At 37.5% G+C, this 13118-nt stretch overlaps 3 protein-coding genes across 3 annotated transcripts; 1 reads left to right on the top strand and 2 right to left on the bottom strand.

The window, feature by feature from the left end:
- The first annotated feature begins 3103 nt into the window (after positions 1-3103).
- LOC120261515 (probable LRR receptor-like serine/threonine-protein kinase At1g34110) lies at positions 3104-7046 on the top strand. Its single transcript, XM_039269434.1, is given in 3 exon segments — positions 3104-5398; positions 5400-6531; positions 6629-7046. Coding segments are annotated over 3 exon segments (3291 nt in total). The 5' UTR covers positions 3104-3622; the 3' UTR covers positions 7012-7046.
- Positions 7047-7097: 51 nt separating this feature from the next.
- LOC120261514 (protein SLOW GREEN 1, chloroplastic) lies at positions 7098-9867 on the bottom strand. The gene is given in 5 exon segments (XM_039269432.1): positions 7098-7744; positions 8315-8395; positions 8546-8617; positions 8619-8693; positions 9236-9867. Coding segments are annotated over 5 exon segments (972 nt in total). The 5' UTR covers positions 9803-9867; the 3' UTR covers positions 7098-7567.
- Positions 9868-10605: 738 nt separating this feature from the next.
- Positions 10606-12904, bottom strand: LOC120260520 (hypoxanthine-guanine phosphoribosyltransferase). The gene is made up of 3 exons (XM_039268006.1): positions 12553-12904; positions 11655-11819; positions 10606-10943 (listed from the first exon to the last, which is right to left on the bottom strand). The coding sequence occupies exons 1-3, from the start codon at positions 12850-12852 to the stop codon at positions 10845-10847; spliced, it is 564 nt and encodes a 187-aa protein (XP_039123940.1). The 5' UTR covers positions 12853-12904; the 3' UTR covers positions 10606-10844.
- Between the last annotated feature and the right edge of the window lie 214 nt (positions 12905-13118).

The raw sequence follows: 13118 nt of genomic DNA on the forward strand, positions 1-13118 counted from the left end.
AGTATCAAGTTAAGAAAGAATTTATTAAGATAGTATAAATATGTTCTTAGACAACAAGTAAATGCCCCTATATATAAAAAAGATGGAAGCTCTTCAAATAGAGGGTTGTAGAATGAGAAATGATGGATGTAAAAAGTGTTTAGTAGCCAATGACCTTTGGGTCTATTGGTACACGGGTCACCGATAGTGCTCTCACCGAGTGGCGAGAGTTCGATTCTCGGCTGAGGGCACATTTTTGGGAGTTGTGAATAGTGATTGTGTACAGGTGGTTTTCAGCGCCCACATGAGCGCGGCCCTATCCCCACTTGTTCCACCGAGGCTTGTGCACGTCTCTGGCGTCTCTGGTGGGTTCGCCCCTCTCCTCTTCCAAAAAGTGTTTAGTAAAAACCTCATGAAATAATATGTTTGATCTCTATTTGTCTAGCCTTTTAGCTCTTGATAGGATAACATGGAAGGGAATAATTCATGATCGACTTGAATAATTGGGATTAATAACTTGTTATTGTTGTTGTTATATTTATATATTTATTTCATGAGTTTTAAGTAATTAAGGGGGTTGGGTATTTTTTTTTTTTTGATGATTTTCTATTTTTATCAAAATAAAATAATACAAAAACAAACACATTTTACTATTCAAGTCTTACCTATAACCCCCTTAGTTACTCCACATGAAATATTAACTTAATACAAAAATTATTTTCACTATTTAGAATAAATATTTTTTGTTTTAATGTTGAGGATGGAGAACTCTTTTTTTAAAACTAATCCAACTGAAAATTTTTAATGATTGTTTCAAAACTTATTGCTCAAGTACTTGAAATATTTTTAATTATTTTGTTTCTTTCGCAAGGAAAAATGTCACCAACTCATAAAAGTGAATTTGTTTAAGCAATTTCATCTCTTTTATTATTTCAAGTTTTGTAATCCAAATATTTAATTAATATAATTTAACCTTAATTTGGGGATAAAAACACACTCCAAAATGAATTAATTAAGGACAGTAAAAAGGTAATTAGGTGGTCTTCATCCATAGTCCAAGTTAATCAAACATTCATGTGACTTGGATTATCTACTCTTAATCAGGAGCATGAGCTATGATTAACCTTTAAGAACCAACATAAAGGGCTTATCAGAAAATAATAATAATTAATATAATAAAATAAATAAAAGGAGCCAACACAAAGACATGATAATTCCATTTGACCTAAGTCCGCATTAGAACCAATTCTTCATGTTTTGGGACACACACCATCTTCATTTATTTTATTGCCACAAAAAAATTTTGGATCCATTATTAAAAAAAATCAATCTAATTTAAAATTTTAAAAAAAGATAAAAATTACTTTATTTTCTTTCTTTTTCTTTTTTTATTTTCTTTTTACAAATTTAACCTATTGTTTTTTATCTTTTTTTATTTTTTTAGTTCAAAATCAAGTTAAAATTTTTTTATTGCGAGAACCAGTTTTAATTAAACTCAACCAGATCATGATCTCAATTTGACTAATAAAAAAATTGACATGAAATAATAAATTTTAAAATCAATATAGCGAATTTTGTAATTGCATGTCTCAAGGCAAGATGAAAAATAAAAACAGATTTATAAGTTATATACCTGACAACCAGTGGTTAAACTATTATTAGAACACAATAAGTATAAAGATGATCAAAAAAAACGTTAAAAAATATTTAATAAAATAAACTCTAAAATTTAGTGTGAAAATGGAACATCATAAACTCCACCTAACATTGTAATTTTAAACTAAATATTTAATCAACTTATTATTTCTTTTATATCCTTCAAAATAATCTTAATGCTAGTTCTTTTTCTTAATGAAGTAATTTTTATTAAAATCAAACAAATAATGATATTAATAAATCTATCTACCATTTTATTCTTTTTATTTCATTGACTCATAATTATTCTAATAAAACTCACAATTTTATAAAACTATTTTATATTTATATTAAAACGTCAAACGGGCCTATAAGCCCAATCCTAGCCCATTAAGGCCCACACGTGTCCCAATGACTTCTCACGTGCGGGTACGGTCAAAAGGAACCAAAGTAATAAAAATTTAAAAAAATAAATAAATATATATATATATATTTTCCTTTTACCAGACCGGAAACTCTAAGGTTGTGAACCGTGCCCTTTTATATAAAATTACCAACCGGTCCGGTTTTTTTTCTTTTTTTTTTAAAAAAAATTAATCCCGGTTGGATTCCCAAAGCAAACCCACCATTTAACCCCCTCGGTATTCCAATTTCTTAAGCCAATCCCTGTGGCTTCTTGCATGACTTAACAGTACCATTTACCTTTACCACTCTGAAATCACTAAACTTGAGGACTTTACTGAAAAAAAAAATTAGGTTTTGATTGTTTTATATATATTTTTTTTTGCATAAACAACCCTATAATAATAAATATAATTAATATTGGTTTGGTTTAAGAATCCCAAAACAAGGGAAGTGGTGATGGTGGGAGAGAGGGTCCTTTAACTTTTTCACAGTCCCCTAAGCTCTGCCTAGCAAGCATTATCATCAAAAATGGTGTTCCCAAAGCAAAGGGCACTAGGCCTGCCCAGCCATGCCGGAATCCAAGTTATCACCTTAAATTAGGGTTAGGGTTAGGGTTTTGGAATGGTAGTTTGGTCATTTGGGGAGGAGAGGGTTATTGGGATTTGGGGTGAAGGTGAGGTGTGTCATTGGTGGAACTGGGAACATGGGTTTAGGGTTTTACTAATCCCTATTTATTGGTTTTAGTGGGCTTGTCCTTCTTAAAGCCCAGTTGAGTCCTTTGGCCCATCATGGTACTTCAAATTATGATCAAGTTCTCTATGTGTATAGTGTTCATATGTCGATGAGAAGACGAGTTCAAACGTAATCTCGTTCATGGTGAGAACAACACGTGTTGGAGAACCTGCGTTTGTGCTTCTCGTATGTGCTCACCCCTTGTACGTGATTTGTTCATATTTATCCCAAATATATATATATATATATATATATATAAACAAGTATAGAGAGCATAAAAGATATGATGGACAGGCAGGACTTTGCATGCAAAAATGCAAACAGAGAGAAGAACATTAAAAACATGGTTCACAAGAAGGTGAAGGTGCTCACCATAATTCACAATGGCAGCAGTCTCAAGAGCAAGGATGAAAGAAAACATTCCACCACCTTTTGCATGCATGCATGCATGACTCTAATCCCTCTTCCTTCTTGTGGTCCTTTTTAAACTCCTCACACTCAGTCACTCTAACAAAGCCAATAGGCCAATTCCAGTCCAACCTCATCATGTCTTCATTCTCTCTCAAAAGTTCAAAACTTAGAGAAAAAAAACAAAAAACAAAAAACAAAACCTCCCTCTATCACGTGAGCCATGTAGAGAGAGAAAATCTATCTTCTTCAATAAACAAAGCTAACTGAGTATTTATACCTTGGTCTTCACTCCAATGCAACCAAGTTGGCAGCTGTGCCTCCTCCTGCACTCTTCTTCTCTTCATATGCCTCTTGGCTGTAGCTTAAGCAATCCTCACACCTCACTGTAAGTCCTTTCTCTTTATCTCTCTCTCTCTCTCTCTCACACACACACACACACACACACTATATACCTCCATTAATGGCTACTCAAGCTCAAACAGAGCTTCTGACAATGGAGATGATGATGATGATGATAATAATGAAGAAACAAGGTAGAAGTAGTATTTTACCACCTTTGTTCTTCATCCCATTTTTCATCTTCTTGTTGACAATGAGCAGCAGCATGACAAACAGCCTCTCACCAGATGGTGAAGCTTTGCTGTCTCTCATCTCAAGGTCCAGTAGCTCACCACTCCCTTCATGGAACCCCTCCCACTCTACCCCATGCTACTGGCAAGGCATCACCTGCTCACCTTCCAACAGAGTCATCTCCATCTCCCTCCCTAACATCTTCCTCAATCTCTCTACTCTCCCTCCTCAGCTTTCCACCCTCACCTCTCTCCAACTCCTCAATCTCTCCTCTTCAAACATCTCTGGTTCCATCCCTCCCTCCTTTGGCTCTCTCCCTTCCCTTGTCCTCCTTGATCTCTCTTCCAACTCTCTTTCAGGTCCTATTCCCTCTTCTCTTGGCTCTCTTTCTTCTCTTCAGTTCCTCCTTCTCAACTCCAATCGTCTCTCTGGTCCTATCCCTTCTTCCCTCTCCAAACTCACCTCTCTTCAAGTCCTCTGCCTTCAGGACAATCAACTTAATGGGTCCATCCCTTCCCAACTTGGCTCATTGCTCTCTCTCCAACAGTTCCGCATTGGTGGCAACCCTTTCTTGACTGGCATTATCCCTCCACAGCTTGGTTTGCTTAGCAATCTCACTACATTCGGTGCTGCTGCCACTGCGCTCTCCGGACCCATCCCGTCGGAGTTTGGTAACCTTCTCAACCTTCAAACACTTGCTCTTTACGATACCGATATCTCCGGGTCCATCCCTCCGGAGCTTGGTCAATGCTCTGAGCTCCGGAACTTGTATTTGCACATGAATAAGCTCTCTGGTTCTATTCCTAGAGAGCTTGGCATGTTGCAGAAGCTCACCAGTTTGCTTCTATGGGGGAATTCAATCTCTGGTCCAATCCCTTCTGAGCTTTCTAATTGCTCTTCTCTTGTTGTTCTTGATCTCTCTGTGAATAAGCTCTCTGGTGTGATTCCCGGGGAGTTGGGGATGTTGGGAGTGTTGGAACAGCTTCATCTTTCTGATAATATCCTCACTGGTCCAATCCCAGAGGAGTTGTGCAATTGTAGTAGCCTAACTGCACTACAGCTTGATAAGAATGCAATTTCTGGGTTTATACCTGTCCAGATAGGAAATCTCAAGTTACTGCAAAGCTTGTTCTTGTGGGGCAATTCAATATCAGGGACTATACCTTCCTCTTTCAGTAACTGCACTGAGCTCTATGCTCTTGACCTGTCTAAGAACAAGCTCACCGGAACGATACCTGATGAGATATTCAGCCTGAAGAAGCTCAGCAAGTTGTTGCTTTTGGGCAATGCTTTGTCAGGTGAGCTACCAGCAAGTGTGGCTAATTGTCAGTCGCTGGTGAGGTTAAGGATTGGTGAGAACCAGCTCTCTGGCAAAATTCCTGCAGAGATTGGGAAGCTGCAAAACCTGGTGTTCTTGGACCTCTACACCAATCATTTCTCTGGTGAATTGCCTGCAGAGATTGCCAACATTACTGTCTTGGAGCTGCTGGATGTGCACAACAATCACATTTCGGGGAATATACCTCAACAGTTGGGCGAGCTGATGAATTTGGAACAGCTTGATCTTAGTCACAATAGCTTCACCGGGGAAATCCCTCTGAGTTTTGGTAACTTAAGTTACTTGAACAAGCTGATCCTTAACAACAACTTGCTATCTGGGATCATTTCCGAATTCACTGAAGAATCTTCAGAAACTCACATTGCTTGATTTGAGCTACAACAGCTTATCAGATCCCATTCCACCTGAAATTGGCTCATTGACAAGCTTGACAATCAGTTTGGACTTGAGCTCTAACAAGTTTGTTGGTGAAATCCCCGAGGAAATGTCCCATTTGACACAGTTGCAATCATTGGATCTTTCAAGCAACATGCTCTATGGCGGCATTAAGGTATTGGGAGTGCTAACAAGTCTTACTTCTCTCAACATCTCCTTCAATAACTTCTCTGGTCCAATACCAGTGACACCATTTTTTAGGACTTTTTCAGCAAACTCCTATCTTGATAACCCGAACCTCTGTCAGTCCTTCGATGGTTTAACATGCTCTTCAGATCTTGTTCGGAGAACTGCTTTCAAATCTATTAAGACAGTTGCTCTTGTTTCAGTGATCCTGGGTTGCATTGCTCTGATGTTCCTTGCTGCATGGGTTCTGGTCAATAGAAGGAGAAAGCTTGCAGCAGAGAAAGCCATGAGATTCTCATGCCCTGGAAACAATGACTTTTCGTACCCATGGACTTTCACCCCATTTCAGAAGCTAAACTTCAGCATTGACAACATCTTGGAATGCTTGAAAGATGAGAATGTGCTTGGAAAAGGGTGCTCAGGAGTTGTCTACAAAGCTGAAATGCCCAATGGAGAAGTAATTGCTGTGAAAAAGCTCTGGAAAACAAAGAAGGAAGAGGAGCTGGTGGATGCATTTGCTTCTGAGATTCAGATTCTCGGTCACATTAGGCACCGAAACATTGTCAAGTTATTGGGATACTGCTCAAATAAATGTGTGAAGCTCCTCTTGTATAACTACATCCCGAATGGCAATCTGCAGCAGCTTTTGCAAGAGAACAGAAACTTGGATTGGGAGACTAGGTACAAGATTGCTGTCGGTTCAGCCCAGGGACTGGCTTATCTTCACCATGATTGTGTTCCAGCAATCCTTCACAGAGATGTCAAGTGCAACAACATACTCTTGGATTCAAAGTTTGAACCATATCTTGCAGATTTCGGGCTAGCGAAGCTGATGAATTCTCCCAATTTTCAGCATGCCATGTCCAGGGTTGCGGGTTCTTATGGTTACATAGCACCAGGCAAGTATCTTGAATCTTATTCTTCTCATTATGCTACTTAGTTGATTATAGTATAACATTGCAGTGAACTAAGATTATTATTCTGAAATTATGACAGAGTATGGGTACACCGCCAATATAACTGAGAAGAGTGATGTCTATAGCTATGGAGTAGTCCTCCTAGAGATCCTAAGTGGTCGAAGTGCCATCGAGCCAATGACTGGTGACGGTCTTCACATTGTTGAATGGGTGAAGAAAAAGATGGGAAGTTTCGACCCTGCTGTGAATGTTCTTGACTCAAAGCTCCGGGGACATCCTGACCAGATGGTGCAGGAGATGCTGCAGACACTCGGCATTGCCATGTTCTGTGTCAACTCATCCCCTTCGGAGCGGCCAACCATGAAAGAAGTGGTGGCGTTGCTCATGGAGGTGAAAAGTCAACCAGAGGAATGGGGGAAGATATCACAGCAACCTCTAATAAAGCCTACCAGCAGTGCCTGATGAGTTCAATAACATGTCTTGATGTTTTTCCTTTGGCGATTCCCATAAAAGATTTCAAAAGTGGGAAAAAGAGGCTTTAGCATTTGCTTAGTTTTGTTTCTAAGTCCAGGAGTTGTACAGTCCGTGGACATCGCTGTGATCCTTTGTTGGAATTTCTATAGTTTCGACAAAATCTAATAAGATAAAGTTTGTTCTAATAAGTGAGTCAACTAGAATTGAAAGAAGTCCATGTGTTTCCTTCTTCCTTTTCATAACTCCACATGGACAACAAGTTCATCAGGAGTTCTGTTTCTGAAAGCCTAAACAATGAAATCTTGGAATACATGACTACTGAGAGGAGACCTGGGGCTGGGCATGCATGACTTAACTTCATTAGGAGGTTTCTTCTCACATGCCTTGTCTCTACTAATGGATCTTGACTTGCAAAATTCACCATTTTGAGCCATAGACAACAACCTATTGCTTAGATTCTTTTCCCTCAAAATGAAGTCTCATGAACATGTGTGAAAACTAAAGTATACATGATTACTTATCCATATCGCCCCTTATTCTACTCTTATGATGAAAGCTCAAAGACATTTTTTTTTTGTGAAACCTCAGCTTCAGATTTTGTATCTCTAATGACAGAATCGATAAATCTTTTCTGTGGGAATTCATCATAGACAAGGGTGTAATAAATCTCGTATTGTTCATCAGCTTCCTTTGTTTTCCCCATCTTACTGTAGATGATCCCCTGTGAACAAACCACAAATCCTTGTAGCTGTTATAATATTCTATGCAGATATAAAACTGTATATTTTTTTCATGGGGAAAAATGAGAGGTTGGTATCAGAATTTGACAGAAGCAGCTGACATGTCTGCAAGCAGTATAACGCTTGAATAAAGGGATGCATGAGTTTTCGAAAGAAATAATGACGTTTAAATATTAATGTTAGAAGTGCACAATAAAAATGTTTCATTTTGGTCAAAGGTTTAAAAATCATCAGTGATGAGGGACTGAAGCTGATCACTTTCATCATGGTTGTAGTACTATTTCGGAACTCTTTCATTTTATTTGAAAACCAAATTGAATCATTTTCTGGGTTCAATGACCAGAAGTACAATATCACCAGGCTAATATGATGGAATGAGGAATGTATTGTTGATGTTGTAGTTATAAAGGGCATAAATGCTAGAAAAATAAGAACAAGGCCCACTATTACTATAAAGGAGCTAAATTTTTTAAATCTAAATCTTGAAAACTAATTTGCAACCAGTCAATTAATGCATTTGAAGGATTTTAGCATGCCATAATCAAATTTACCTGATAGAGGTATGGTCGAAAATCTCGAGGATCCTCATTGACAAGTTCCTCTAATTCCTTCAATGCCATTTCCATGTCACCCTGCAAGCAATGTTCAATTGTGTTTCTCAAAAATCAAATCACCAAACCCGAGGCACTCCCCTCCCCTCACCCTTCCCCTTCTTTTCCCTATGCAATTATCCAATGTAAAGGATTCAATATGCTAAATAGAAATTGGAAGGATTATATGACCTTCATAACATGCAATTCTGCAATTAAAAGTTTTATATTCCGCTTTGCAGTTACTTGATTCTCAGAATCAGCAAATCTTCAAGGCTTGACTTAGCATCTCAAAAGCAGCAGGAGCTTCACCATTCTGATACATTGCCAATGCCAGCCCCTAGGCAAGAAAACCATAAATCCCACCCTCTTAGAGCATCATAACATTCATAGGAAGTAGTTCAAAACGATTCACTGTATAATCTCCAACAGCAACAAAAAAATAATTATGCTGAACCACTAGTTTTCACAACAAAGACTAAGAAGTCTAAAATTATGAAAACCAATCATACCTAAGAACAGAACAGATGGCAGAGAGAACTTACTAAACAAGCAGATGGTAAACTTAATACAACCACTCAACCAGTGGTGATAAAAAGATTGGTTCCCAACCTGCATAATTTAGTGGCTTCACTAACACCATAGCCCAGAGATACATAGAGTCACAGTTCCAACCAAGAACAAATGAACAGAGATCCAAATCCCTACTAAAACTCAATTACACTTCTCCCACTTCATCATGTCCAACCATGGATTAATGGCAAATGAAAAAGCTTATATCCAAAATCCAAATATAAATAAATTTATATAGGAGACAATAACACAAACACCTGACGGGCATGAAAATCTTAACCAACAAAGAAAGCAATAAAAACAACTCACATGCAAAGCTCTAACCAGAAAAGGGCTCTTGTCCAAGATGTTTCTAAACAACAATTTGGACTTCTCAAGCTCACCCATGGAATCATAAGCCAGAGCCTGCAAAAGCCTCCATTCCAACTCCTCAGGCTCAATTTGGATCAATCTCTCCACACACTCTACAACCTCCCCAACACCAGGCAAACCTTTCTTCATTTTTCCATAAAGAACAACCTTCAAAGCATCCATATCTCTAGGATTCCTGTCCAGAATCCTCTCATACATCTCAACCACATCACTATTCCCAGTAGCAGCAGCAGGCCTGGTGTGGAATCCAGCAATGAAGAGAAGGGAAGCAAGGAGCAGGAAAGGCAATGACTTTGCGCAGGTAGTAGCAAAAGTTGGTTGTTTTGGATGAATAGGAGTGTGGTTGGAGAAGGATGAGATGAACAGCGAAAAAGATGGAGCTTTGGATGAGTGTGTTGAAAGGGAAGAGACAGAGAAGAGTTGAGAACCAGAGTGGTGAACGATGGTGAGCTTTGGTCGGAGATGGAAGCGGGATAAGGAGCTCAAGATAGAGCTGAGATTCATGACTGCAGAGAGAGCTTTGAGAAAGAGCTTTGAGAGACTAAAATGGTAAAGAAGCTTTTATACCTTCTGATTCTTAGCATTTAGGGCATATGCAGTCTATTAATTGGGTAAACTTAAAAACAAAAAAACCAAACACCAAACTAAATTTTTATAAACTGAATTAATAAAGCCCCAAAAACACCCCTATTTTTTTTGACATCATTTTATATTTATTACCTTTTGTATTTACATACAAAACTCAACCAATACTGCTGGCTCAAGTCTTAAGGAAAATACAGTTGAAACTTGCACTATCACTTTTATCAGCAACCTTTACACTAATTTTGTTGGCCTGCAGATCTTAAAAAACAACCTTGCATTGAATTTTATAACTTTAGATTACATGTAGCCGTTCTTGATTTTAATTCCAATGACTCGATTTTCTCCAATATCTTTAAATAAGACATAAACCTTAAACAAAATTAACAAGCAATCTAAGGAAAACAGAGTATAAAAATATCAATGTTTTCACAATATAATCACAAGTATTCACAAATTTCAAGATTTAGCAACCACATTCATTGTGAAAGCCTTCATCACTAGGTCCGTTAAATAGTATAAGCTATAATATTCATGACATATCCATGACTGCAATACCATTTGAGTGTGCGTGTGTGAGTGTGTTCACAAATTCCACACATTTGAAATGATAAATGTCCCTAATTATGATTTAAAATTTAAAAACAAAGCTTTGTTGCAAAAGGAAAATTTTTTTATAAACAACAAAAGCAAATGTCAGAACAAGTAGCTTCAACACGTAGACATGAAAATCAAATTAAAGAGATTAATATAGATCCATAATCTACATATATTTCATAATTTGTACTAAGATATATCACTGGATAAAACAATGGAATTCCAAAGTTAGAACCCACATGAACAAAAGTACATGCACTTAACACAGTTCAGGTTTGAGCAGGCCTAAAGTAAATTCGCTTATACATTTGTCATTGGATAAAATAATGGTATTCTGAAGTTAGAAGCCGTGTGAACAAAAGAACATTCACTTATACATTTCAGGCTTAAGCACACCAACATAAGGCAAGTTCCTGTAAAGTTCAGCAAAATCCATGCCATAACCTACGACAAAGTAATCCGGGCACTGCAAAAAGGTAAATGAAGGCATCAACCTATAGAAAAACTATTAGTCAACACACAAAAATTAAATTGCAAAAAAAAACAAAACAAAAAAGGAGGAAAAAAAGATCAACCTGCACATGTTACTGCTAATAATTTAGACAAAAATATAACCCAATGAACTGGTTTCTGATAACAAAAAAAATCGTGTCTGAATGTGAATTAGTAAATTCAGAGGTTTAGATATGGTTTCTCACTAAAACAATGCATATTTGCAGGATAATGAGTGTGACCTGCAGAACAAATGTGACATTTAAAGGCATACAGGCATACTGAGTCAAGTCACAAATAATACAATGCATCAACTTAATATTAGAAAATTGGACAAGTCACAGGGTAGGGCATGCTACATTTGAAACCACAAGAAATCACTGAAATATACTGCTGAAATTAGATTACTTCTAGGAAGATTAATATTTAAAATTCTTAGCTGAAGGGCAGTGATATGGAAGTTCAAAAATTTCAATGGATAAAATTTATGATCAAACAAATGAGTAATTAGAAATTTCCAAGTTTCCTGGTGATTTTGCAAGACTGGCATGTACCACTCCTCTACCGAGGAACAGGAAAAGAAGATGAACTGAAAAACAGCAATTTCTGAAAATCAAAGACAGTAAACCACATAGCATATGATTGTGTATGTAATGATGCAATAACTAAATTATATCATTAGCACCTCAAACCCACAGTAAAACTTTCCTTCTCCAACCAGCTTTAGTTCAACTTTCCTTCTTGCAGCTTTATTAAGCAAAGCACAAACAGATACAGAGGAAGCCCCTTTAGACTCCAAGTGAGCAATGAGGCACAAAAGAGTATTTCCTGTGTCTACAATGTCCTCAACCTGAAACAAAAAACGAACCAACTCAGAATAATAGGCTTAACACAACTATTTCAACTATATCTAATTAAGATCTCAAAAGCCAAATGACAGATCATGTCCAAATAGATCAGAATTTGTTATTGCCCTTCCACATAATTCAGAAGTATCATGCAGAATCACCATAAGACAATAAAAGCACCACATAACCCACAATGCACTGAACATACAAAAATTACACAGAGTGCAATTCTGTACTTCTCTTTTAAGTGTGAAACAGTAATGAAACTAAGTAAGCAGAGACATCTTGCTTGAAATATCAAGAAGAAAGCATGACTTGAATCTTGTATGTGTAATTTATTGTTAGCAGCCTTTCCATCTGAAAAACCATAATATTCACCCAAGCATGGAAAAACAAAAGAGTTGCCTACTAATTTAGAATCACAGAACTTTTGACTTTAAATTTCTCCAACTTTTTTTTTTTGGTTAGTATAGCACAACCACCAATGGCCCTCACAATGTCCTGCTTAAATGAAAATCACTATCTACAAGAGAAACAACACTCAAACCTGCAACTAGAATCACTGAAACTAGTGCACACATAGGTTTGAGAGAACACAATGTCATCAATTAAGGCGAAAGGTCAACCAAAATAAATCAAAATTGAAACTTTTTCAACAAAATGCAAATATAAATTGAAATTCAAAATCAATAAATCAGCATAAATTAAGGGAAACAAAACCCCATAAAAACAAACCAAAATAACGTGCTTCCCGGCGACATCGATCTTGAGATCACAAGAGATTCTCAGAGCGCCACTAGACTCAGTCCCAGCCCCATATGACTCAGCTCGTATGAAATCAACCTCAATAGGAAGTTTGATCCGTCTCACAACATCGGCAAGGAAGAGGAACGCCCCAGTGGCAACGCCGACGGCGACTAGAGAGGATGACGAGCCAAGGAAGTCATCGGAGATCTGGGAAGCGAGCTCAGCGACGCGGGTGGCAATGTCGGCCTCGGTCCAGAGCACCGTCTTAATGTCGGCGTCGAGGGCCATGGAGATCGAGTTCTAGGGTTTCGCATGGCTGCAGCCAATGAAATTTATAGAGAAAGAGAAGATGAAAAGAAGCAGGAAGGACTAATAAATCCCAAGAGAAGAAGAATAGGAAACATAAAAAACCGTTAACATTAGCTTTTTATTACCAGATAGTTATTTTTACTCTTAGCCCGTCTTTGGATTGCGAATAAGAATGTGAATAGTGAAATAAAAAAAGAGGAATGCTGAATGTGAATAAGGGAATGAGAATAATGCGTTTGGTTTAA

Source organism: Dioscorea cayenensis, chromosome 5 (assembly GCF_009730915.1).
Source record: "Dioscorea cayenensis subsp. rotundata cultivar TDr96_F1 chromosome 5, TDr96_F1_v2_PseudoChromosome.rev07_lg8_w22 25.fasta, whole genome shotgun sequence".
In the NCBI taxonomy this organism is placed as follows: domain Eukaryota; kingdom Viridiplantae; phylum Streptophyta; class Magnoliopsida; order Dioscoreales; family Dioscoreaceae; genus Dioscorea; species Dioscorea cayenensis.

Bases quoted from the DNA above. Each gene is read 5' to 3' on its own strand.
- LOC120260520 (XM_039268006.1), bottom strand. From the start codon at position 12,852: ATGGCCCTCGACGCCGACATTAAGACGGTGCTCTGGACCGAGGCCGAC. The intron at 11,820-12,552 runs GTTTGTTTTTAT...TTTTTGTTTCAG, and splicing joins CCGGGAAGCACGTTATTTTG to GTTGAGGACATTGTAGACAC. The intron at 10,944-11,654 runs GTGCTAATGATA...ACCTTTTTGCAG, and splicing joins AGTTTTACTGTGGGTTTGAG to TGCCCGGATTACTTTGTCGT.